We start from the raw sequence: 25,725 nt of genomic DNA on the forward strand, positions 1-25,725 counted from the left end.
TCAAGAATATTCAGATTGATATTTAAATTTTTTATGATAAATTTACTTAGCTATTGAGCATGCCTTTTGGGATATACAGTATTATAAATATATTTAAAGTAAATTGTTGTATCACATCTTTAAATATCCAAGAAAATCTAAACATGTAATGTTTTGATATCTGACATGAATTTAAGAATACATGAACATGTTCTTTAACAGTCAGATATTTTACATCAGTACCTTTTTCCTCTAACTGAAAATTTTATTTTACCTCCATCAAAAAGTTTTGACCATGCAATGTATATTTATATTTGAAACTATTTTAGTATTCACTGTACCATAATTCTTTGCATAAAAATGTACATAATTTAAATTTGATGTTTAAAAATAGTTGAAGTTGTTTTTATTTTCTAATATCATTCCTGTATGAAATATAATGCTAGAAAAACATTTTAATTACCATAAGTTTTAGGTTTATTTTTCTCAGCGAAATCCAAATTTTGAGCTTCAATATTTTCTATGCTGGTTTTATTTGTCAGATAAGTTAAAATTATTTCCAAAGATATTCAGCTTTATGTTAATTCATGTGTTTGTTCCTATTGGGTTGTCATCACTTCTAGGTGCTTCTAGCTTACAGAGCAAAAAAAAATATGTCAGCATACTAAACTGTGCATATACAAAATCTATAAATATTTCTGTGCCTATCTGCATCTATATTAGGCTAAAATGACATCATACTGATGTCTTCAACTCTAATTCATGGTTTATTCAAAGCTTTTCCCTTTGTGTCTGTAACCTTCTGCTTTAACTCTGAAAAACCTGGCTCATGCCATCTGTCATTCATTTATCTAACTGTTCAATTTCAGCACACATATGTAGGGGCAGGGAGAATGCTTCACTTTCATTCTCTGTGAAGATTCACTGGAATGACTGACAACAGACAGATTAAGAGGATAAAAGGCATATGAATTTATTAAGGTGCATATGCATGGGAGCCATATAAAATATGAGACTCAAAGATTGGATGGTTGATATATACCATCTTCATAGGGGAGAAGGAGAAGGGGAAATGTAAGCAATTGTGAGGGGTAGTAAAGAATTTCCAGGGGAAATGAATAACTCAAAAGAACAATGGACTAGGACAAAGTTCCTCTGCGCTTTGGGGGAGGTGATGGGAAGAGGTGAGTAGTGGAACTTCACTGTGAACAAAGGTTGTCTCATCATGCAGATAATGTCTCCCAGGTAATCTCTCAATGTTGTCTTCAGAAGAATAGATGGGAAGTTTATCTGGATGTGATGACAACTGACTTTAGTCTCTTTTCACCTGTGGTTAGTCTTTCCTGGTTATTTGATAGGAGTCCTAGAAAAGGAGTTTTAAGATAATTGCATTTTTTTTTTTCTGGAGGAAATTTCTTTAATCAGATGAGGGAACTTCAGATAAGAAAGGGGATGAGAAAAACAGGGAGACAGAGAGAGACCTTGGTTTTGAGGCTTATTTATAAGGACTTTCAGTTTTGTTTAAAGCACTCAACATGCCAAAAAACTATACTGTAGGGGCTTATTTTTTTGTGCCCTAACACATGTATAGTAGTTGCAGAAGTGTTAATCCACACCCCCATGAGAAACTGCTTCATTAAGTAGGGTAGAGTACATACTATACTTCCTTTTGCCTTTAGTCTAACATATTTCACCTATTTCCAAAGTTACTTAGGTCAGCAACTTTTCCCCCCCACTTATTTCAGTGTGGTTGTTTCATATATTTAACAACTATAAGAAAGATTTTTCTGGTCACATTGTGCATTTCATCCTGTAATCCTATAATGTCTTAAAAAAGTTTTAAATTTTGTTTCCATTAAACTTCATCCTGTAATGCTGTAAATTCCATAGATTTTGGTAAGTGCATAGTGTTATGTGTGCACCATAACAATATGATAGAATGATTCCACCACCCTAAAAAAAAAAATCCTCGAGCTTCACCTATTCAGCACTTCACTTTCCCCAAAACCTTGACTACCATTGATTGACATACTCGCTATAGTTTTGCCTTTTCCAGAATTCTATATAAATACAATCATGTATTTTGTTAGCCTTTTAAGACAGGCTTCTTTCGCTTAGCAATATGCATTTTGGATTCATTCGCATCTTCGTGCAGCTTGATAGTTCATTCCTCTTTAATTGCCAAATAATATTGCATTGTATGGATGTATTGCAATTTGATCATCCATTTGTTTACCGAAGGACACCTTGGCAACTTCAAATTTTCTGTCTCTTTTCTTTTTATGCTAATTATTGCAAAATGATTCTTAGGTGTTTGGTTGAAAATTTGTCCCTTCTATAGTAGCAGCCTAGGTTATCTTCTATTTGAATTAATGGATCCATTTAACATCTCAAAAAATTAATATCCAGTCTTATGTCCTCTTAAATAGCTTACTTAAAATAATTTACAGGTCAATAAGATATAAAGAATATTACATTCTTAGAATCATACTCTACATTTTATAATAAACACATTTCTATAATAAAATATGACCAGTAAAGTTATTTGCATTTTAGGTACCCAATAATTTTGCAGACACATTTCTCAATTAAAAAAATTTACAAAAATGAAATCTATTTCAAAATCTAAAAATATCATGATGTTTTAAAGTCATAAAGCCCTCCTCCCCTCTCCACACACACATGCAAGGGAAGAAGATAATAAACAGTTTATCTCAAGAAAGGAAACAGAAAAGGGAGAACAACAGATAATAAAGCAGATGACTTGATTTAATCTTCATCTGATTTCTAGTTAAGTTTTGACCTGTGAGTTTATCTCTGACCACAAAATTGAATTGATAGATATCTGTCATCAAGACATTATTTATGGTAGCGTGTGCTCCTCTTTTAAAAAAAACAACATAATCCCAAAATTTATTTGCCCCACATGCTGCTCTGGAGCATTTCCAAGCCTGTACATTGACAAAAATTTTCTTTTGACCCATATTTCTATCCATGTTCTTGACTTTTTTCAGATTTGGATTTTCTGGTCTTAAATTCTATTGTGAGAATGCACATATTCCATTTTGCAATTTATTTATGCCAGCAGACTCATGTTTCTATGAAAAGAAAAATGCTAATCTTTAGGCTCTAGCAGAGAAAAAATAATAGAAAAATAAGGAGGAAAGCGTGTAGGAAGAGAAAGAGATTCCTTTGGTATTTGCTTTCTGCCTTTTTTTTTTTTTTTTTTTTTTTGAGATGGAGTGTTGCTCTTTCGCCCAGGCTGGAGTGCAGTGGCGCAATCTCGGCTCACTCCAAGCTCCACCTTCCAGGTTCACACCATTCTCCTGCCTCAGCCTCCCGAGTAGGTGGGACTACAGGCGCCCACCACCACGCCTGGCTAATTTTTTATATTTTTAGTAGAGACGGGGTTTCACAGTGTTAGCCAGGATGGTCTTGATCTGACCTCGTGATCTGCCCGCCTTGGCCTCCCAAGGTGCTGGGATTACAGCCGTGAGCCACCGTGCCAAGACCTGCCTTTCACTTCTAATGCTACTTATAGAGACAGGAGGCAGCCAAGGGTCCCCGGTGAAACCCTGCCTTCAACCCTAAAACAGCCTGAAGGCTGAAAAACCAGACCGTTGGTCCTGGATGAAGCCTGCCTTTTCCTGACTGATTCTTTCTGAATAATGCTTACCTGTGTACTGGGAGGACAAGGTTCAGCCTCAGGAACTTCATGCCATTTGCAGGGAGGAATATCCTGGCCTCTCCTCTTCCTGTGTGGTGACCTGAGATTCAATCTGTGAGTCGGGAAACCTGGTAGCAGGACTCTCTCTCACCTTGCTGAGAGGTTTTTTTTTTTTCTTTTTCTCTTTTCCCTGAATAAATTTCATTTTCCTCACCCTTCTGTGTGTCTATGAGCCTAATCCTTCCTGGTTGTGTGACAAGAGCTCAGTTTTAGCAGAACTAAGGAGAAAGTTCTGTAACACTACCTTCCTCTGTGCTCCCACTGCCTATGTTGATTCAGATCTAAGTGGATCCCAATATTGACCACCTGCACCATGAATCCAGCAATCAGAAGCTGTGATCAAATTTATAATTGTCTCTTCAAACTGATATTTCTGGGAAAGTTTATCTTGTTTCCACAAAATATTTTTTTATGATCCTTAAGGTCATATCAGTGTACTAGAACATTTGCTCGTGAAAAATTCACGATGCCCAAGGGAATCTGCCCATAAGAAGCAGAGCTACATTAAGAACATAAAAGTACAAAAAAAGTCTGCTCTGGTCAGAAAAAAAAAATGAGTTTTTCTTCCCACAAGAAAGAAGTTTGAATTCTGAATACTGAAAAACTCTAGCAAGGTAGGAGCTGTGAAAGGTCTTAAAACCTTACACTAATGTTAGACTTCTTGCATATGTTCATTTTGTTTGCTGAGTGTGTATTAGGTAAATTAACCTAAATTACTTGGGTGTTAGTTAGGTAAATCTGAATTTACCTAATTCAGAGTAGGTAAGTGCTGGTGTTAATTAGGTAAATCTGAATGGCAGAAAAACTTGATGTGTCTATCGTCCCTCAAAATGTTTTCATTCCTTTGCAAAGGAAAGTCCGATCGCCTGTTAGAGTGATCCAGAACAAAAGATCTAAAGTTTACCAAATGCCTAAATGGAACTGCCTAAGAGAATTGGTGATGGGGCAACAACAAGATTTCCTTTAAACTTCTGGGAGTTTAAGTTTAAATAAGCCCATAGGAGAGAAAAATATCCAGAAAGAAAGACAAGCTTCGAGAGAACTTTACTCAATCGATTAAACTCCTTCCATTGGGATAGCTGTTAAGATGTGCTAGAATTTTATCAATTCAGATCCATATCTCTTTTGTATAGAATCACTGCTGCTAGCTCACCTCAGCCGAAAAGTCCATGCTGAAAGCCAGGGACATGTCATACTACCTTAATATTATGATGAAGTTTTATTTTATAGTTTCCTAATTCTGAATATATTCCCCCCTTAAGCCTATGACTCATACTTCTCAGTAATTTAAGAAATACATTCCCTCATCTTGAATGCATATTTTTGAGGGAAAGGAAATTTAACATTCCCCGTTGGATCTGCTTGTTCTTTACACTGTAAATGATGGGGTTCATCACTGGGGGTGCCAGCAGGTAGATATTGGCCATGATAACATGGACCAGTGGAGAGGCATGCTTGGCAAAGTGATGAGTCATAGATACACTAACCATGGGAATGTAGAGGACCAGGACAGCTAGAATGTGGGACAGGCAGTTATTGAGGGCACGGAGTTGCTCAGCCCAGGTGGCTGTGCCCGATATTTTTCAGAATAAGCGTATAGGAGATCACAATGAGCAGAGGATCCATGATAATAATGAGCAAGGCAAGAGCAAATCCATACCAGCTGTTGAGCAGCCTGATGTCAGCACAGACCAGGCGGATCATATCCTGGTGGAGGCAATAGGAGTGAGAGAGAAGGTGGGAGTGGCAGAAAGGCAGTCACTTGAGTAAGAAAAGGGAGGGAAGAACTGCCAGAACACAGCGGCAAATGATGGCTAACCCAATTTTACCAATGACTTCATTGGTGAGGATGAAGGCATAATGGAGGGGACAGCAGATGGCCACATAGCGGTCAAAGGACATAGCCAGGAGGACAGAAGACTCCATAAAGGAGAATCCATGAAGGAAGAACTGAGCAATACAGGCCTCAGAGCTGATTCTACGAACGTTGAACCAGAGAAGCTGTATGACTGGGAGTAGGGTGGTGAGGGTAAGACCCAGGTCTGTCAGCGCCAGCATGGAGAGAAACAGATACATGGGCTGGTGGAGAGATGGCTCTGTGCAAATGACAGTGAGGATGGTGGTATTGCCCATGATGGAGATGGTGTAGAGACAGCAGATGGGGATGGAGATCCAGATGTGGGAGGCCTCAAATCTAGGGATGCCCGTGAGGCTGAAGTAGATGCTTTCTTGTGTGGTGGTAGTCACCTGGGACATGACTGATGAATGTGTCTTCAGATTCAGGATCTTCACTCAGGGAGAAAAAGAAACATTAGAAATAGTATCTCTTTGCCCATTTAATCCAAATTCAACCCAAATACATTTTCAGAGTTGTTGAGGGTAACTAAAACAAGATTTAAGAACATTGTGATACATGATATCCTTTCCTTAGCCCAATTCTGCAGACTGCTCCCACACAGCTAATCTTCCCTTGATGACAGAATATATATTAATTCATGGGTAACTCTAATTTTTCCTGCCTCCATTTTCCCACTCCCATTCAGTTTTCAGCACATTTAAATCTGCCTTTCATACAAATCTCACTATCAATACTGTTCTCACAAAGGCTAAAAATGAACTCTATTGTATAAATGTAATGCTTAATATTCAATCTTTGTCTTTTTTTGATATAAATCCAGTGTCTTTTTCCAAATATCTCCTTTGACTTTTGTAGCAGCATTCTCACCTATTTCACTAGTTCTAAACCTATTGCTACTTTTTCTTCATCTCCTCTTTTTTTCATTCATTAAGGTTTTATTACTCTACTGCGGTCTTATTTCTACTCTGTCCTATTCTCATTAGCTAATGTCTTCTGATATTATTGATTCTATTTCTATGATATAAAAAATAACTGGAAATAAAGGGCAAGAAACATAGGAAAGAAGAGGAGAAAGAGAGGCAACAGTCAAAAGTCTGTTTAACAGCCCAGGTGAAGACAATCACATTTATTGAGTACTATCTACATTTAGGCACTGCTTTAAGTGCATGACTCGTATTAATTCTTCTTATGTTCTAACAAGTCATGTGCCCTTTTCTTTTTCCTGATGATTCACAGAGGAGTCTTACCTGTGGTTTCTCCTGCCTGGAGGTACCCTCTTCACCATCTGTGGCTTCTGTTTTCTCAGCTTAGCTGAGAGAGCAGGCGTGGTATAAGCCCCTTGCAGATCTCTAGTCTGGAGGGTGGAAGGTGTGGCAGGTCGCTTCAGGATTACATGGAGGCATCGCATCTTGAGACCTGGATCCCACAGGGAGGCCAGTAAATCAACTCTGGTGGTGAGAGCCTTTGCTGCCCCGAATCCTCACAGAGCAATAAGTTAGCCATATTGAATCACAGTTTCATTAGCTTGTTGAATGTGATTTGAAACTGCATGCTTGTGCTTGAACTGTACAATCTCTCAAAATTAGTTCTAAAAGACTTCCTTCTATAAGTACTCTGAAGCTGGGATAGAGTTTACAGGGTCAAGAGAGCTGTAGTTGACAGAAATATTGTGCATCAATTTCAAGGGGCATTCATCTTGAGCCTCTGGAAACACTAAGAAAAAGGAAATGTTTATATATATGTGCAAGAAATAAGGAAGTGAAGACAGAAATCAAAACTGAATTAGAAAAAAAATTATTCAATAGTTAGCTATTTGGTGGCTCATCTCTCAATTCCCACAAAACTAATTTCAAAATGAATTAAGTAACTAAATGAAAATCAGTGACAAAAAAGAAAATAGAGAAAATAATATAAGCATTTAAATCTTTCCTTTGTGAAGACGTTGTAAACAGCAGCAATAGACAAGAATCACAGAGAAAGACAAATAGATATAATCTTTAAAAATTAAATTTTCTCTGTAACAAAAAATGGTAAAATTTAAACATTTCAAAAATATTTATAAAAATACTCTGGAAGAGATTACTATCTTAAATATCAAAAATTAAATATCTCAATATTAAGATAAATACAATAGATTAAGAAAAACTATATGACAGTTAACAGTAAAAGAAATACAACTACAAAGAAGCATAAAACAATGTTCAACTACATCCAAAAATGCAGTAATGGAAAGTTAAATCTTATAATCGGTGTTTTAAACTTTCAAAATAACAGAGGAATTTTCATGACAACATGCTATGCAAATAAGAACATGGCAATGTAGAAACATTCATACTTTCTTGATTTAAGTATAATTTGTATGTTAATTTCTGGAAAATGATTCGATCATAGATGCCACTTTAATTCAGTAAATTTACTTCTGGTAGTAAATGATAAAATAATTTTAACTAAGGATAAAACCTTTTAATGAAAATAGCCAGACTTCTGTGTAGTAACAAAAGAGTAGAAAGAGATAAATGGTTCAAATATTAAAAGGCCTATATATCTATCACCTATCATGATAATTAAAATAATATGCAGCATTTGTTTTCAAAATATTATAATTAGAGCTTATGTTTCTATTTACATTTCAATGTGCCTAAGCACATTTAAGAACATTGTGCACATTTAAGAACAATGTGCCTAAGCACATTGAAGTGTAAATAGAAACATAAGCTCTAGTTATAATCTTTATATATGTGCTTACATTCTATTGTAATCATATTACAATAGAAATGTGCTTACCTGTGCTGGATCTATGGTAGGTGCTATAAAAATAATTTCAGTTAGTGCTAATTATGACCCTTGGAAAAAGAAGCTATTATCATGCCCATTGTATATAAACTGGGATTTAAAGAGGTTATGTCCCTTGCCAAGGTTTCAGATTTTGAAAAAGAGGCAGGAAAAGTATTTGAGGTATCATCGTTTCTCGATATCTGTGAGAGGTTGGTTCCAGGACCTCTCCTGGATAGCAACATCTGTGGATGCTCATGTTCCATACCTATAAAATGGTAGTGTTTGCATGTAGCCTATGCACATACTCCTTTATGCTTTAAATACTTTCTAAATCACTTATCATGCCTGATACAATGTAAACGCTATGTAAATAATTGGTATTCTATATTGTTTAGGGAATAACGACAGGGGAAAAAATCTGTGCATGTTCAGTGTAGATGGAAGTTTTTTTTCCAATATTTTTGACCCAAGATTGGCTGAATCCATGAATGTGGAACCCACAAATATGAAGGACCAACTGTAGTTCTGTTGAATTCCAAAGCCAAAGTACATTACCACTATGTTCTTAAAAGCACTTCTTTTCTCTAGGTATGCCTGATAACTCCTTATTACCTGAGATGCTGAAGACATTTTCATTCCTGGATATAGATATAAATTGGGCACTATGAGTAAAGCATTAGCTTGTCATCATGATCTTTGGATGTCTGTGACACACACGTGTGCCCCCAAAAGTCTCATAATGGCAAACATAGAGAAGATAAATCTTACATCATTTCAAAGATAAAGAGGGGAATATTTTAGACAATTTGAAGGAGAGTGAAGATATATCAAAAGTAAGTCCTCAGATGTCATCTTAGGATATAGAATTCATATACCTGCACATGACTCAAAAAATGAGCGCATGCCTCAAGAAATAATCAGAAACTGCCCTATTACCGATATCAAGAAACACTCACCAAAGGATACTATGGTGTCTCAGGAACTTCTACTGAGACCAGATGATGCTTTTTTTTTTTCCTTAATACTTTAAGTTCTGGGGTACATGTGTGGAACTTGCGGCTTTGTTACATAGGTATACACGTGCCATGGTGGTTTGCTGCACCTATCAACCCGTCACCTACATTAGGTATTTCTCCTAATGCTATCCCTCCCCTAATCCCCCACCCCCAGACAGGCCCGGGTGTGTGATGTTCCCCTCACTGTGTTCGTGTATTCTCATTGTTCAACTCCCAATTATGAGTGAGAACATGTGGTGTTTGGTTTTCTGTCCTTGCGATATTTTGCTGAGAATGATGGTTTCCAGCTTCATCCATGTCCCTGCAAAAGAGATGAACTCATCCTTTTTATGGTGGCATAGTATTCCATGGTGTATATGTGCCACATTTTCTTAATCCAGTCTATCATTGATGGACTGTTAATGCTTCCTGAAGCCCTGAAAAAGACCAGGCATCTAGGATTTACTCAAGAAGATAGAGTCATATTCTGGCAAATGATTTGCATATCAGAAGGACTACCATATCTGTCAAGATCCATAGAGTATAGTGTCCCTTGAGCAGAGAAGCTTGAATTTGAGGAGGAGGAGAGAAAGGTCTGTGCTGTTATATTAGTTTTCTGTGGTGACCAGAGCAAATTGCCACAAACGTAACAGCTTAAAACAACATTTTTTTTTAAATCTTAGAGTCCATAGTTCAGAAATCTGAAGTAGATCTCACTGGGCTAAAATCAAGAGATTGGCTGGACCACCTTGCTTTCTCAAGGCTTTAGGGAAAACCCATTTTCTTGCCTTTTCCAGCTTCTAGAGGCCAACCACATTCTTGGATTTTTAGTCAATTTCTCTCTGCAAAGCCAGCAACATCAGGCTGAGTCCTTCTGACACTGCCTTTTCTCTGGTACACTTCTGCCTCTTAGGACATTTCCCTTCAAAGGACACTAGTGATTATGTTGGGCTCACTTGATTACGCAGGACTTTCACCTTATTTTAAGGTTTGCTGATCAGCAACCTTAATTCCATCTGCAGCCTTAACTGCCCTTTTCCACGTAAACCGACATATTCAGAAGTTCCAGGGATTAGGATTGGGACTTTTCTTATAGGGGTGGAGACACTATTTGGTCTACCACAATTACGTTCCGTTTAATCATCCTGAATGCCCATGGATGGGGACTTATTTCATTTTCCATTCATTAATGTATTATTAGAAATACAGTCATGTGTCACTTAGCAACAGGGGTATGTCCTGAGATATGTGTTGTTAGTCAATATTGTAGTTGTGCAAACATCATACTGTACTCACACAAGCCTAGATGGTACAGCCTACTATACATTTAGGCTATATGATGTAGCCTATTGCTCCTAGGCTACAAACATGTACATGCTGCTCTACTGAATACTGTAAGCAATTGTAACACAGTGGTATTTGTGTATCTAAACATATCTAAACATAGAAAAGGTATAGTAAAAAGTGCCACAACAGATAAACAATGATACACCTGAATAGGGCATGTACCATGAATGGAGTTTGCAGGACTGAAAGTTGCTCTGAGTGAATCAGTGAGTGAGTGGTGAGTGGGTGAAAAGTCCTAGGAAATTACTGTTTGCTACTATGGACTTTATAAACACTGGACATTTAGGCTATGCTAAATTTACAAAAAATAGTATTCTTTCTTCAATAATAAATTGACCTTAGCTTACTGTATCTTTTCTACTTTATATACTTTAACTTTTTGACTGTTTTGTAATAATACAGCTAAATCCATGAATGCATTGTACAGTGATACAGAAATATTTTTTCTTTACGTCCTTATTTTACACATTTTTAAATTAAAATTTATGTATTTATTTTTACTTTTTAAACATTTTTGTTAAAAATTAAGACACGAACACACACATTAGCTTAGACCTACACAGGATCAAGATCATCAGTACATTGTCTTCCACTTCCACACATTGTTCCACTGGAGGACCTTTTGGACAATAACATACATGAAGCTGTCATCTCCTAGGATAATGATGCCTTATTCTTGAATACCTCCTGAAGGACCTACCTGAGTCTTTTTTACAGTTAACTTTTTTTTTCTAAGTAGAAGAAATACTCTTTCAAATAACAATAAAAGTAAAGTATAGTAAATAACAAGTGATAGGATTTTTCAGCTTCATTATAATCTATGGAACCACTGTCCTACATGCAATTCGTTGCTGATTGAAAAGTCATTATGTGAAACATGAGCGTATTTTACTATTCTTTTAGTGATTATCTCGTAGATAACAAATTGCGTCTTGACATCTTATAGTCTACTATAAATTACCATTTTTCAATTTTCCCAATAATGCTAGATAGATGCTCAGAACTTTAAAAACTCAAATGATATCTCTTTCTTTTTGCATTATTCCTGCCACAATTATAGTTCAAAGAATGTTTAAACCCCAATACAACATGAGTATTACTGTTTTCTTCAGTCAGTGTTTGCTTTCTTCTACATATTTACCTTTTCCAATGCTTTTAATTTCACTCCATATTTCTGTGCTTGTCTCTGGGTTCATTTTCCTTTTGACTAAAGAACTCATTTGATATAACGCAGGTTTGCTGCTAACAAATACTCTCAGTATTTGCTTATCTGAAAACTTCTTTACTTTTTCATTTTAAAAGAATATTTTCACTGTATATAGAATGGGATGTTGGTGGTTATTTTACATAGATAAATCTATTATCTTTCAGCGTCTTTAATTTCTACTGAGAAGCCAGCTGTTTGTACTATTTTTGACCATTTAAAGATAATGAGACATTTTCCTCTGACTGACTTCAGTGTCATTTCTTTTTGTTACTGGTTTCTGTTAATTTAAATATGATATGCTTATTCAGAGCTTTCATAAACTATGTGGAACTTCTTGAATATATCAATTGACGCATTTTACCAGTTTAGGGGAATTCTCAACCATTATCTCTTGAAATAGTGCTTCTGTGCCTCCTTTCCCTCTATTGTTTAAGTTTCCATGAATGTTACATTTTTAAAATATGTCCTACATGTATTTCACATGTCTTTATATTTTCAATTTTTGTGCTTTATAATTTCAATTTTTGGGCTTTCATTTGGCTACTTTTAAAAATTTTATTATTATTCATTAAGTTTTAAGGTACATGTGTACAACGCGCAGGTTTGTTACATATGTATACATGTGCCATGTTGGTGTGCTGCACCCATTAACTCGTCATTTAGCATTAGGTATATCTCCTAATGCTATCCGTCCCCCCTCCCCCCACCCACCCCACACCAGACCCCGGTGTGTAATGTTCCCCTTCCTGTGTCCATGTGTTCTCATTGTTCAATTCCCACCTATGAGTGAGAACATGTGGTGTTTGGTTTTTTGTCCTTGTGATAGTTTGCTGAGAATGATGGTTTCCAGCTTCATCCATGTCCCTACAAAGGACATGAACTCATCATTTTTAGGGCTGCATATTATTCCATGGTGTATATGTGCCACATTTTCTTAATCCAGTCTATCGTTGTTGGACATTTGGGTTGGTTCCAAGTCTTTGCTGTTGTGAGTAGTGCCGCTATAAACATACGTGTGCATGTGTCTTTATAGCAGCATGATTTATAATCCTTTGGGTATATACCCAGTAATGGGATGGCTGGGTCAAATGGTATTTCTAGTTCTAGATCTCTGAAGAATCGTCACACTGAGTTCCACAATGGTTGAACTAGTTTACAGTCCCACCAACAGTGTAAAAGTGTTCCTATTTCTCCACATCCTCTCCAGTACCTGTTGTTTCCTGACTTTTTAGTGATCGCCATTCTAACTGGTGTGAGATGGTATCTCATTATGGTTTTGATTTGCATTTCTCTGATGGCCAGTGATGATGAGCATTTTTTCATGTGTTTTTTGGCTACATAAATGTCTTCTTTTGAGAAGTGTCTGTTCATATCCTTTTCCCACTTTTTGATGGGGTTGTTTGTTTTTTTCTTGTAAATTTGTTTGAGTTCATGTAGATTCTGGATATTAGCCCTTTGTCAGATGAGTAGATTGCAAAAATTTTCTCCCATTTTGTAGGTTGCCTGTTCACTCTGATGGTAGTTTCTTTTGCTGTGCAGAAGCTCTTTAGTTTAATTAGATCCCATTTGTCAATTTTGGCTTTTGTTGCCATTGCATTTGGTGTTTTAGACATGAAGTCCTTGCCCATGCCTATGTCCTGAATGGTATTGCCTAGGTTTTCTTCTAGGGTTTTTATGGTTTTAGGTGTAACATGTAAGTCTTTAATCCATCTTGAATTAATTTTTGTATAAGGTGTAAGGAAGGGATCCAGTTGCAGCTTTCTACATATGGCTAGCCAGTTTTCCCAGCACCATTTACTAAATAGGGAATCCTTTCCCCATTGCTTGTTTTTGTCAGGTTTCTCAAAGATCAGATGGCTGTAGATATGTGGCATTATTTCTGAGGGCTCTGTTCTGTTCCATTGGTCTATATCTCTGTTTTGGTACCAGTACTATGCTGTTTTGGTTACTGTAGCCTTGTAGTATAGTTTGAAGTCAGGTAGCATGATGCCTCCAACTTTGTTCTTTTGGCTTAGGATTGACTTGGCAATGCAGGCTCTTTTTTTGTTCCATATGAACTTTAAAGTAGTTTTTTCCAATTCTGTGAAGAAAGTCATTGGTAGCTTGATGGGGATGGCATTGAATCTATAAATTACATTGGGCAGTATGGCCATTTTCACGATATTGATTCTTCCAACCCATGAGCATGGAATGTTCTTCCATTTGTTTGTATCCTCTTTTATTTCATTGAGCAGTGGTTTGTAGTTCTCCTTGAAGAAGTCCTTCACATCTGTTGTGAGTTAGATTCCTAGGTATTTTATTCTCTTTGAAGCAATTGTGAATGGGCGTTCACTCATGATTTGGCTCTCTGTCTGTTATTGGTGTATAAGAATGCTTGTGATTTTTGTACATTGATTTTGTATTCTGAGACTTTGCTGAAGTTGCTTATCAGCTTGAGGAGATTTTGGGCTGAGATGATGGGGTTTTCTAGATATACAATCTTGTCATCTGCAAACAGGGACAATTTGACTTCCTCTTTTCCTAATTGAATACCCTTTATTTCCTTCTCCTGCCTGATTGCCCTGGCCAGAACTTCCAACACTATGTTGAATAGGAGTGGTGAGAGAGGACATCCCTGTCTTGTGCCAGTTTTCAAAGGGAATGCTTCCAGTTTTTGTCCATTCAGTATGATATTGGCTGTGGGTTTTTCATAGACAGCTCTTATTATTTTGAGATACGTCCCATCAATACCTAATTTATTGAGAGATTTTAGCATGAAGCATTGTTGAATTTTGTCAAAGGCCTTTTCTGCATCTATTGAGATAATCATGTGGTTTTTGTCTTTGGTTCTGTTTATATGTTGGATTACATTTATTGATTTGCGTATGTTGAACCAGCCTTGCATCCCAGGGATGAAGCCCACTTGATCATGGTGGCTAAGCTTTTGGTTGTGCTGCTGGATTTGGTTTGCCAGTATTTTATTGAGGATTTTTGCATCGATGTTCATCAAGGATATTGGTCTAAAATTCTCTTTTTTGGTTGTGTCTCTGCCAAGCTTTGGTATCAGGATGATGCTGGCCTCATCAAATGAGGTAGGGAGGATTCCCTCTTTTTCTATTGATTGGAATAGTTTCAGAAGGAATGGTACCAGCTCCTCTTTGTACCTCTGGTAGAATTTGGCTGTGAATCCATCAGGTCCTGGACTCTTTTTGGTTGGTAAGCTATTGATTATTGCCACAATTTCACAGCCTGTTATTGGTCTATTCAGAGATTCAGCTTCTTCCTGGTTTAGTCTTGGGAGGATTTATGTGTCAAGGAATTTATCCATTTCTTCTAGATTTTCTAGTTTATTTGCATAGATGTGTTTATAGTATTCTCTGATGGTAGTTTGTATTTCTGTGGGATTGGTGGTCATATCTGCTTTATCTTTTTTTATTGCATCTATTTGATTCTTCTCTCTTTTCTTCTTTATTAGTTTTTCTAGCAGTCTATCAATTTTGTTGATCTTTTCAAAAAACCAGCTCCTGGATTCATTAATTTTTTGAAGGGTTTTTTGTGTCTCTATTTCCTTCAGTTCTGCTCTGATCTTAGTTATTTCTTGCCTTCTGCTAGCTTTTGAATGTGTTTGCTCTCGCTTTTCTAGTTCTTTTAATTGTGATGTTAGGGTGTCAATTTTAGATCTTTCCTGCTTGCTCTTGTGGGCATTTAGTGCTATAAATTTCCCTCTACACACTGCTTTGAATGTGTCCCAGGGATTCTGGTATGTTGTGTCTTTGTTCTCATTGGTCTCAAAGAACATCTTTATTTCTGCCTTCATTTCCTTATGTACCCAGTAGTCATTCAGGAGTAAGTTGTTCGGTTTCCATGTAGTTGAGCAGTTTTGAGTGAGTTTCTCAATCCTGAGTTCTAGTTTTATTGCACTGTGGTCCGAGAGACAGTTTCTTATAATTTCTGTTCTTTTACATTTGCTGAGGAGTGCTTTACTTCCAACCATGTGGTCAGTTTTGGAATAGGTGTGGTGTGGTACTGAAAAGAATGTATATTCTGTCAATTTGGGGTGGAGAGTTCTGTAGATGTCTATTAGGTCTGCTTGGTGCAGAGCTGAGTTCAATTCCCGGTATCCTTGTTAATTTTCTGTCTTGTTGATCTGTCTAACGTTGACAGTGGGGTGTTAAAGTCTCCCATTATTATTGTGTGGGAGTCTAAGTCTCTTTGGAGGTCACTCAGGACTTGCTTTATGAATCTGGGTGCTCCTGTATTGGGTGCATATATATTTAGGATAGTTAGCTCTTCTTGTTGAATGGATCCCTTTACCATTATGTAATGGCCTTCTTTGTCTCTTTTGATCTTTGTTGGTTTAAAGTCTATTTTATCAGAGACTAGGATTGCAAATTCTGCCTTTTTTGTTTTCCATTTGCTTGGCAGATCTTCCTCCATCCCTTTATTTTGAGCCTATGTGTGTCTCTGCACATGAGATGGGTTTCCTGAATATAGCACACTGATGGGTCTTGACTCTTTATCCAATTTGCCAGTCTGTGTCTTTTAATTGGGGCATTTAGCCCATTTACATTTAAAGTTAATACTGTTATGTGTGAATTTGATCCTGTCATTATGATGTTAGCTGGTTATTTTGCTTGTTAGTTGATGCCATTTCTTCCTAGCCTTGATGGTCTTTACAATTTGGCATGTTTTTACAGTGGCTGGTACCGGTTGTTCCTTTCCATGTTTAATGCTTCCTTCAGGAGCTCTTTTAGGGCAGGCCTGGTGGTCACAAAATCTCTCAGCATTTGCTTGTCTGTAAAGTATTTTATTTCTCCTTCACTTATGAAGCTTAGTTTGGCTGGATATGAAATTCTGGGTTGAAAATTCTTTTCTTTAAGGATGTTGAATATTGGTCCCTACTCTCTTCTGGCTTGTAGAGTTTCTGCCGAGAGATCAGCTATTAGTCTGATGGGCTTCCCTTTGTGGGTAACCCGACCTTTCTCTCTGGCTGCCCTTAACATTTTTTCCTTCATTTCAGCTTTGGTGAATCTGACAATTATCTGTCTTGGAGTTGCTCTTCTCAAGGAGTATCTTTGTGGCATTCTCTGTATTTCCTGAATCTGAATGTTGGCCTGCCTTGCTAGATTGGGGAAGTTCTCCTGGATAATATCCTGCATAGTGTTTTCCAACTTGGTTCCATTCTCCCCATCACTTTCAGGTACACCAATCAGATGTAGATTTGGTCTTTTCACATAGTCCCATATTTCTTGGAGGCTTTGTTCGTTTCTTTTTATTCTTTTTTCTCTAAACTTCCCTTCTCACTTCATTTCATTCATTTCACCTTCCAACACTGATACCCTTTCTTGCAGTTGATTGCATCGGCTCCTGAGGCTTCTGCATTTGTCATGTCGCTCTCGTGCCTTGGTTTTCAGCTCCATCAGGTCCTTTAAGGACTTCTCTGCATTGATTATTCTAGCTACGCATTCATCTAATTTTTTTTAAAGCTTTTAACTTCTTTGCCATTGGTTCGAATTTCCTCCTGTAGCTCGGAGTAGTTTGATCGTCTGAAGCCTTCTTCTCTCTACTCGTCAAAGTCATTCTCCATCCAGCTTTGTTCCATTGCTGGTGAGGAGCTGCATTCCTTTGGAGGAGGAGAGGTGCTCTGATTTTTAGTTTCGAGTTTTTCTGCTCTGTTTTTTTCCCATCTTTGTGGTTTTATCTACCTTTGGTCTTTGCTGATGGTGACATACAGATGGGTTTTTGGTGTGGATGTCCTTTCTGTTTGTTAGTTTTCCTTCTACCAGACAGGACCCTCAGCTGCAGGTCTGTTGGAGTTTGCTAGAGGTCCACTCCAGACCCTGTTTGCCAGGGTATTAGCAGCGGTGGCTGCAGAACAGCGGATATTGGTGAACTGCAGATGCTGCTGTCTGATAGTTCCTCTGGAAGTTTTGTCTCAGGAGTACCCGGCTGTGTGAGGTGTCAGTCCTACCCTACTGGGGGGTGCCTCCCAGTTAGGCTACTTGGGGGTCAGGGACCCACTTGAGGAGGCAGTCTGGCTGTTCTCAGATCTCAAGCTGCATGCTGGGAGAACCACTACTCACTTCGAAGCTTTCAGAGAGGGACACTTAAGTCAGCAGAGGTTCCTGCTCTCTTTTTGTTTGTCTGTGCCCTGCCCCCAGAGGTGGAGCCTACAGAGGCAGGCAGGCCTCCTTGAGCTGTGGTGGGCTCCACCCAGTTTGAGCTTCCTGGCTGCTTTGTTTACCTAATAAAACAACTAACTTGCAATGGTGGGCGCCCCTCCCCCAGCCTCACTGCCTCCTTGCAGTTTGATCTCGGACTGCTGTGCGAGCAATGAGTGAGACTCCATGGGCGTAGGACCCTCTGAGCCAGGTGCAGGATATAATCTCCTGGTGTGCTGTTCTTTAAGCCCATTGGAAAAGCGCAGTACTAGGGTGAGAGTGACCCGATTTTCCAGGTGCCGTCTGTCACCGCTTTCTTTGACTTGGAAAGGCAATTCCCTGACCCCTTGCACTTCCTGGGTGAGGCAGTGCCTCGCCCTGCTTTGGCTCATGCACGGTGCGCTGCACCCACTGTCCTGCACTCCCCAGTGAGATGAACCTGGTACCTCAGCTGGAAATGCAGACATTACCTGTCTTCTGTGTCACTCATGTTGGGAGCTGTAGACTGGAGCTGTTCCTATTCGGCCATCTTGGCTCCTCCCTCATTTGGCTGTTTCTATTGACTTGTTTTTCTTTTCTTGGAAGAGTTTTCTGTTGCCTTTAATATTCTTTTAAATGTATTTATTTTGATAGACTTTTTTTTTAGTTCTAGAATTTGCATTGAATTATTTTTTAATATATTCCAATTCTTTGGTGAATTTTCCCATTATTTCATCAGCTTTTCCCCATTTTCCTTTACTTTTTGAAAAATACTAATTGGATTTACTTTAGTTAATTCGAAGTTCTTTTCTGTTCTGCTGGTGTGTCTTTTTCCCTCTGTCTGGGCAAAGCCTATATCCTCATTCTTTTCCTCTTGCAGAGAATTGACATATGCCTCCAGGGAAAGAAAATGGCTCTAGATGTCAGTTTACCTCTCCAACATTCTCCACTCTGCAGAATCTGAGAGGGCAACCTCTTGTTGCCCTTGCTTCATAGCTTCCTAATGCCTTTAAACACACACAGACACACACAGTGATTTTAAAATATGAGTTTTCTAGTTATTTGCAGCAGGAATATTGGTTTTCCATGGACTACAACATCCTGCTTAGAAGTCAGGGCATCCCTTTTAAAAAAGGCTAATACCTCCAAGAACATACCTATAGATCAACAAGTTGGGTTTATTACTTTTAGTGATGAAGAATGCACAACATTTGGAATTAGGAGGGTGTTACAGAAATATTATTATAGGTTATGGGCTTGTTTTAGGTGATTTTGAGGAAGGCTTGAGGATTTGATGCTTTTCTATGAATTAAATGCTTTCAGGAAGTATGGGAAATTTTCCTTTGATAACTTCATAAATCTTATCTACAGAAAGTGAGATTAAAGCTGAGTTGATAATCTGGAGTCACTCTTATTAACTGAGGGGGAGTGCTTGGTATTTTGAGGCTTGGACAATGTTTATGTTTGGATTATAAAATATTCTTTTTTTTCTGGATACATTGTCATTACAGCCTGGTCTTGTATGTTATTGACATTCTGAATGGTTTATATTTAACAAAAGAACACCAAACTTTAGCTGTGAGTGCTAGACCAGTCTCTAGCAAATAGCACCAGACCACAAATTGGATGTCATGAATGATTTCTCTTGTTTTAATAAATAGATTGAGAATATAAGGAATTAGAACAGTTGCTGTGACTGCTATATTTTTTCCAAATTATATCCAAGGCCATTGCAGGAAAAAAGCAAAGGAAGAAAAGGAAGGAAGGAAAGAAGGGAGGAAGGGAGGGAGGTAGGAAGGGAGGAAGGGAAGGAAGGAAATAATTTTGACAGTGTTAAGCTAGGAGGTTTTTCCTAATACATGGGATAAAATAAGTTATCACTTAGAAAGCAATTATTGGGATAAAATTAAAGGATAAGGAGGAAGGGACTGGAGTGAGCAAGGAAGGGTAATAATCATTACAGATGGATGAAGCAGCTTGCTGTAAACAGTGAAAGCTAATTTGGAACTGCAGAAAATGAAAGATATTTGATATTGCTGTAGTTCAGAGAGAAAAAGAGTGATGTAAGATGTAGCTTCAGGGAAGGCCAGTGAAACATTGAAAAAGCCCTGTGAAAATGTTTTTGGGGAGAGAAGCCAGAATTATTTAATATAGACTGATAATGAATATTTTCAAAATATATTCTCTCAAATCTTTTGAAATTTCAAGCATGTGAATGTTTAACCTTTGTCAATAACATTTTATTAAAATGTGGATACAAAATTAATCATTATTGATAGGAAAAATGGCAGAGAAGGAAATATATGGTAATTTAAAATAAATTATTTGCTTATTTGAAGAGAATGAAGGATATTTTGAATAACATTGAAATTTATGAAGTACAGATATTAAAAGTTTACCTATGAGAATAGAAGTACAGTTTATAACTCCAGAATAAAAAGGGGGAATAATAAAAAAAAATCTGATAGAAGACAGAAAAGGAGAAAAATATGTAAATCAAAATATGTAAAGCAGGTAAATTGAACACATGTATTTATTCAGGTATTAATACAACTATTAAATCATGGTGAATAGTATAATGGGTGAGAAATCAAAAGCGGGTGAGAAATCTTCAAAAAACGAAAATGGGAAGCACATGGATGTGTGTGACAACTGATTTTGCAGAGCAAAGAGATATAGAGCCCAACTCATTACAGAGGAAGAAGTGAACAAGAAACCATGCAATTCTGCAAAGTCAGAAAGTTTCATGTATTTAAGGCAGCTGAAACTCAGGAAAAGGGGATGATATCGTGTGGAACTCAACGCAAAAGATTTTGCACAAGTCAGAGTGCAGAGATTCACTCATCACCACACAGGCAGGTGATTATTATACACTTTTTAATTGGCATATAATATTCATAGATAAAGTCTCCATCTTCTAAGTATATAGCTCAAAAATTATCACAAAATGAATACATCCTGTACCCTCAATACAGATCAAGAAATATGCCCCACAGTACTGTCAGTTTTGGCAGGCGTTCTACATGCACTTAAAAAATGGGTAGTACATAATTGTTATTTTCTTGCTTTTTAATTATTAATAAGATCAGTATTTTTAATGATGTTTTTCAAATCTTTTAAATCATTAATTTTGTGGTTTTGGGCTAGTTGTGTTATTTACTAGAAAAGGTGTAATAAAAATTTTCACTGTCATTATGCATTTGAGTACTTCTTTTTGTAGCTCTGACAGTTGTCTCCTTGTACTCCAACCCTCTGAGTTTGCTGTAAGCTCTTCTTATTTACTCATCTATTACTTTTAAATTGATACATTTAAGGGAAAAAATCTCAATAAATATCAGGCTCACTTCTTTAGGCTTCCCTTCACTTTGGAATCTTGATCTTTACATCCTCATTGCCTTGAATGCTCTCTCAAGTCATTTAAAACTATTTCTGTATCTTTTCTAATTGTTCTTGGCAGGAGAATTGGCTTGAAACAAACTCATATTCACTTGATAAATGTGAAAGTGTTTATTTAGTGTCCTAATTTTTAATTTAGCTCCATGCTTAGCTGAATATAATGACTTGTAACTTTGTCTTGTTGAGAACATAAAAGGTAGTTCCAAAGGTATAAATTTTAAGTTAGCATAAAGGTAGAAAATCCCAGAGAGCCATCAGATTCTGCTTATTACACAATTTCATAGACACCAAAATTTTCCAAGATTCTTTTCACCATGTGATTTTCTAGGATTCTTCCTGAACCTGATGTTGTCTCTGAGACTGGACTTCAGGATAAAGACTGGAAAAAATAGAATTGGAATGAGCATTACATATAAAGAAATCCATTCTAGAATGAAGCCAAAGATATTCAGTAAATTGGCTATAATCTGAGAAATATCTAAGGACAAGTTATCTTTACAGAGCTTCAGTATTTCCAATGGCCTTACATTTACTAAATATAGTAATAATGAAGGCTGAGAATTCACCGTGCAATCTCAGAGGGAAAATGGAAGTGACTTCCTAAGATTCTCATTTTATGTTAAGCCATTTAACAATCTGGTCCTGACATCTTTTCCTGTACCTCCCTAGTTGTGGGATGTCTTTTTACAGATACTCTAATGTTACTCAGATGTTCCTTCTCTTCTCATCCCAGGAAATAATCACTCTCTTATTTATCTGGCCATTGATGAAATGATTCTTCTTGTGGATTTACTTGCTTGGTTTCCATTGATAATTTGGAGGCATTGTCCTCTACGGAGTTGTGTCATCTATCAGCGGGCTATTAATTTAGGGTATGGTTATAGACAACTGCAGATCCCCAGGTCAGAATCTCTAGAAACAGGATATATGGAAACCTGGAGGCAGACTCACACTATTAACTGTGCAAGAAATTAAGACTTCTTGTAAAAGCACTCTTTGTCAATTATTGACATCTTTACAATGCAAAATGCAAGCAAACTATTTAAAATGTTTAAATTTGTATTCAGAAGCTTTATCGGTGTGTGGTTATTTGTATAAGGAGCATTATAAGGTCAATTTAAAAGTTGTTTCTAAACAACATTCCAGGAAGTGAAACGTACAGCAGAGATAGAGAATGTAGAAAAAAAAGTTCTTTCTAAGTTCTTTCAGTAGAAGAAACCTTGTATCTTTTGTCACTGCTTTATCTCTAAGGTCTGGAAGTATACTTGACCCATTGAGTATGCTCAATAAATTCTACTTGACGGACTACTAATGAGATCAAAGGCTTTATTTCTTGCTTAGTTGACATCATTTAGGCGTTAAGAGCTCAGACTCTGAAGTCTTACCCAAATACATTCCAATGCTAGGTCTTAAATGCATAGATTTGAGCAAGATGTTTACTGTATGTAAACATCAGTTTTTCATCTGAAAAGTAATAATTACATTAATCCTATTTCTTAGGGTTGCTACAGGAAATGATGAAAATAATAAAGTTCTTAGTATATATTTTATGTTAAAAATCTTAATTTCTTTCCCCCAAAATGTAAGTATAAACTCTTTACATCATTTTAAATGCCTGCAAAAGAGCATCCAACAAGGAGAAAATATGAATGTCTACAAAGAGGATGCTTGCCTCTTTAAGAGTTTCTGCAATAGTGGGTTCTTGGTCTTGGTGACTTCAAGAATGAAGCCGAGGACCCTCAAGGTGAGTGTTATCGTTCTTAAAGATGGTGTGTCCAGAGTTTGTTCCTTCTGATGTTCAGATGTGTCTGGAGTTTATTCCTTCTGGTGGGTTCCTGGTCTTGCTGACTTCAGGAGTAAAGCCGCAGACCTTTGCATTGAGTGTTACAGCTCTTAAAGGTGGTGCATCTGGAGGTGTTTGTTCTTTCCCAGTGGATTTGGGGTCTCGCTGACTTCAGGAGTGAAGCTGAAGACCTTCACAGTGTTATAGCTCATAAAGGTAGTGCGGACCCAAAGAGTTAGCAGCAACAAGATTTATTGTGAAGAGCAAAAGAACAAAGCTTCCGCAGCGTGCAAGCAGACCCCAGCTGGTTGTGCTGCTGGCTTGGGCAGCCAGCTTTTATTCCCTTATTTGGCCCCGCCCACATCCTGCTGATTGGTCCATTTTACAGAGCACTGAGTGGTCCATTTTACAGAGTGCTGATTGGTCCATTTTACAGAGTGCTGATTGGTCGGATTTTACAGAGTGCTGAATGGTGCATTTACAAACCTTTAGCTAGACACAGAGCACTAGTTGGTGCGTTTTTACAGAGTGCTGATTGGTGTATTTACAAATCTTTAGCTAGACACAGAGTGCTGATTGGTGCATTTACAATCCTTTAGCTAGACAGAAAAGTTCTCCAAGTCCCCACCCGATTAGCTAGACACAGAGTGCTGATTGGTGTGTTTACAAACCTTTAGCTAGACACAGAGCACTGATTGGTGCATTTACAATCCTTAGCTAGACAGAAAAGTTCTTCAAGTCCCTCCCCTGCCGCACCCAGAAGCCCAGCTGGCTTCACCTCTCACAACCTGGATGGGAGAATCCCAGAATTTTGCATAATAAACAAGATTTGTAGTCTTCAAGACTGCCAACTTGGGGCCTTGGTGAGGTTGGGTGAATGCCACATCATAGCCTGTAGTGGAAGTCTCCTTTGAACTAACTGGTATGTTTCTCTCCTATTGAATTCAGAGAGCAATAACTGAAGACAATGTAATACATTTCACTTCCTCTTTTCCTAGCACAGAGGGCTCAATAGATTTCCCATTATACCATCTAACTCCCAGGTGCCTTTTCCTTATTAGAGTGCTGTGTTACAATCTTTTCTGCATTCCTGCTCCAGGTATGCAAGGTAATGAAGAAAACCTCATACCCATGTTTTAAAATAGCCTCACTTTTGTGTACTGTTCTGTCACACATAATTCACCTCTACCTGCACCCTCACCTCAGTTCATGGTCAGACTATAGAGAACTTCCTGTTAGACGCCATGTTTTAAGGTGATATCAATTGCATAACATGCAATCTAGGGCCACCTGTTATTACAGAAAGCAAGCAAACAAACAAAAACATTTCTTCCTACTATGGTTTTTGGCTACACTCTGGGTCTTTTCTCTGATAGCATTCGGACAATGGCACCATGGATCTCCTTGGTCTTAATGTTGCAGACAATAGGATTGACAACAGGTGGGAAGAAGAGGTAGGCATTGGCCATCATGGCTCGCAACAGAGGGGGACACACGATGTCCAAGGTGGTGCACTATAGAAAAGCCAATCATAGGCACATAGTAAGCAAGCACAGCACAGACGTGTGAGCCACATGTGTTGAGTGCCTTCTTCCGCCCTTCTCCAGTGGCAATACCCAATACGGTGTGGAGTATGAGCCCATAGGAGATCACAATCAGCAATGAATCCAGCCCAAAAATAGAGGTAACAATGAAAATCCCATAGATATTGTTAACAGAAATGTTCCCACAAGATAGATAGATAAGATTGGGGTGCAGACAATAGAAATGTGAGAGGGCATTGTGGCCACAGAAGGGCAGACGCCGTAAGAGCCATGAGCATAATGCTTTTCAGTACGATAATAGCTCCTGTGCCAAAGACCCTGGGCAGTGTCAGGATAGCTGTATAGCGCAGTGGGCTGTAGATGGCTATAAAGCGGTCCAAAGACATGGCCAGCAGCACAGCTGACTCCGTAATGGATAAAGAATGGATGGAGAACATCTGGAAAAGACAAGCTTCAAAACTAATTTCAGTATTTCCAAAAAGGAATATGCCTAACACTGTAGGCAGGGTGGATGCAGAGACACCAACCTCAGCCAGTGCCAACATGGCAAGAAAGAGGTACATGGGTTGATGTAGGGCAACATCTGTTCTGATGACGTGAAGAATGATGCCATTCCCAAGGAAAATGATGATGTATATCAGGCAGAAGGGGACAAATATCCAGAGGTGCTCTGACCCCAGCCCTGGGATGCCAACCAAAATGAATGTCATAGGTAAAAACCCCAAAGAGTTATTAGAATTTTTCATGTTGACATATCATCCCCTGGGATCAGTGCCACCTTGAAAATTAGAAACAAATTATTGAGTTGACATCATTATGAAGAAAGATAACTGGGCACTGAGGGAAGGGAAGAAAAAAGCAAACTCACAGATTTATGTGGCCAAACTTCTTATTTCTAAAAACTGACAAAGGACCACCATCAAGAAATTTCCAGTATGGGGAGTGCTATAGCTTCTGTCATAGGCAGATAGAAAATTATGTTCTAGAAAATTATG

The 25,725-nt window shown here is 37.8% G+C and overlaps 2 protein-coding genes across 2 annotated transcripts; both read right to left on the minus strand.

Annotated features, from left to right (window-relative positions):
• Nucleotides 1–5,010: 5,010 nt before the first annotated feature.
• LOC116477347 (olfactory receptor 51Q1) lies at nt 5,011–5,968 on the minus strand. Its single transcript, XM_032168064.1, is given in 2 exon segments — nt 5,011–5,281; nt 5,283–5,968. Coding segments are annotated over 2 exon segments (951 nt in total). The 5' UTR covers nt 5,963–5,968.
• An 18,567-nt stretch (nt 5,969–24,535) lies between these two features.
• On the minus strand, nt 24,536–25,476 carry LOC116477345 (olfactory receptor 51J1). The gene is given in 3 exon segments (XM_032168061.2): nt 24,536–24,673; nt 24,675–24,999; nt 25,001–25,476. Coding segments are annotated over 3 exon segments (939 nt in total).
• Nucleotides 25,477–25,725: the final 249 nt, after the last annotated feature.

This window comes from Hylobates moloch, unplaced genomic scaffold (genome assembly GCF_009828535.3).
Source record: "Hylobates moloch isolate HMO894 unplaced genomic scaffold, HMol_V3 SCAFFOLD_11, whole genome shotgun sequence".
Taxonomy (NCBI): domain Eukaryota; kingdom Metazoa; phylum Chordata; class Mammalia; order Primates; family Hylobatidae; genus Hylobates; species Hylobates moloch.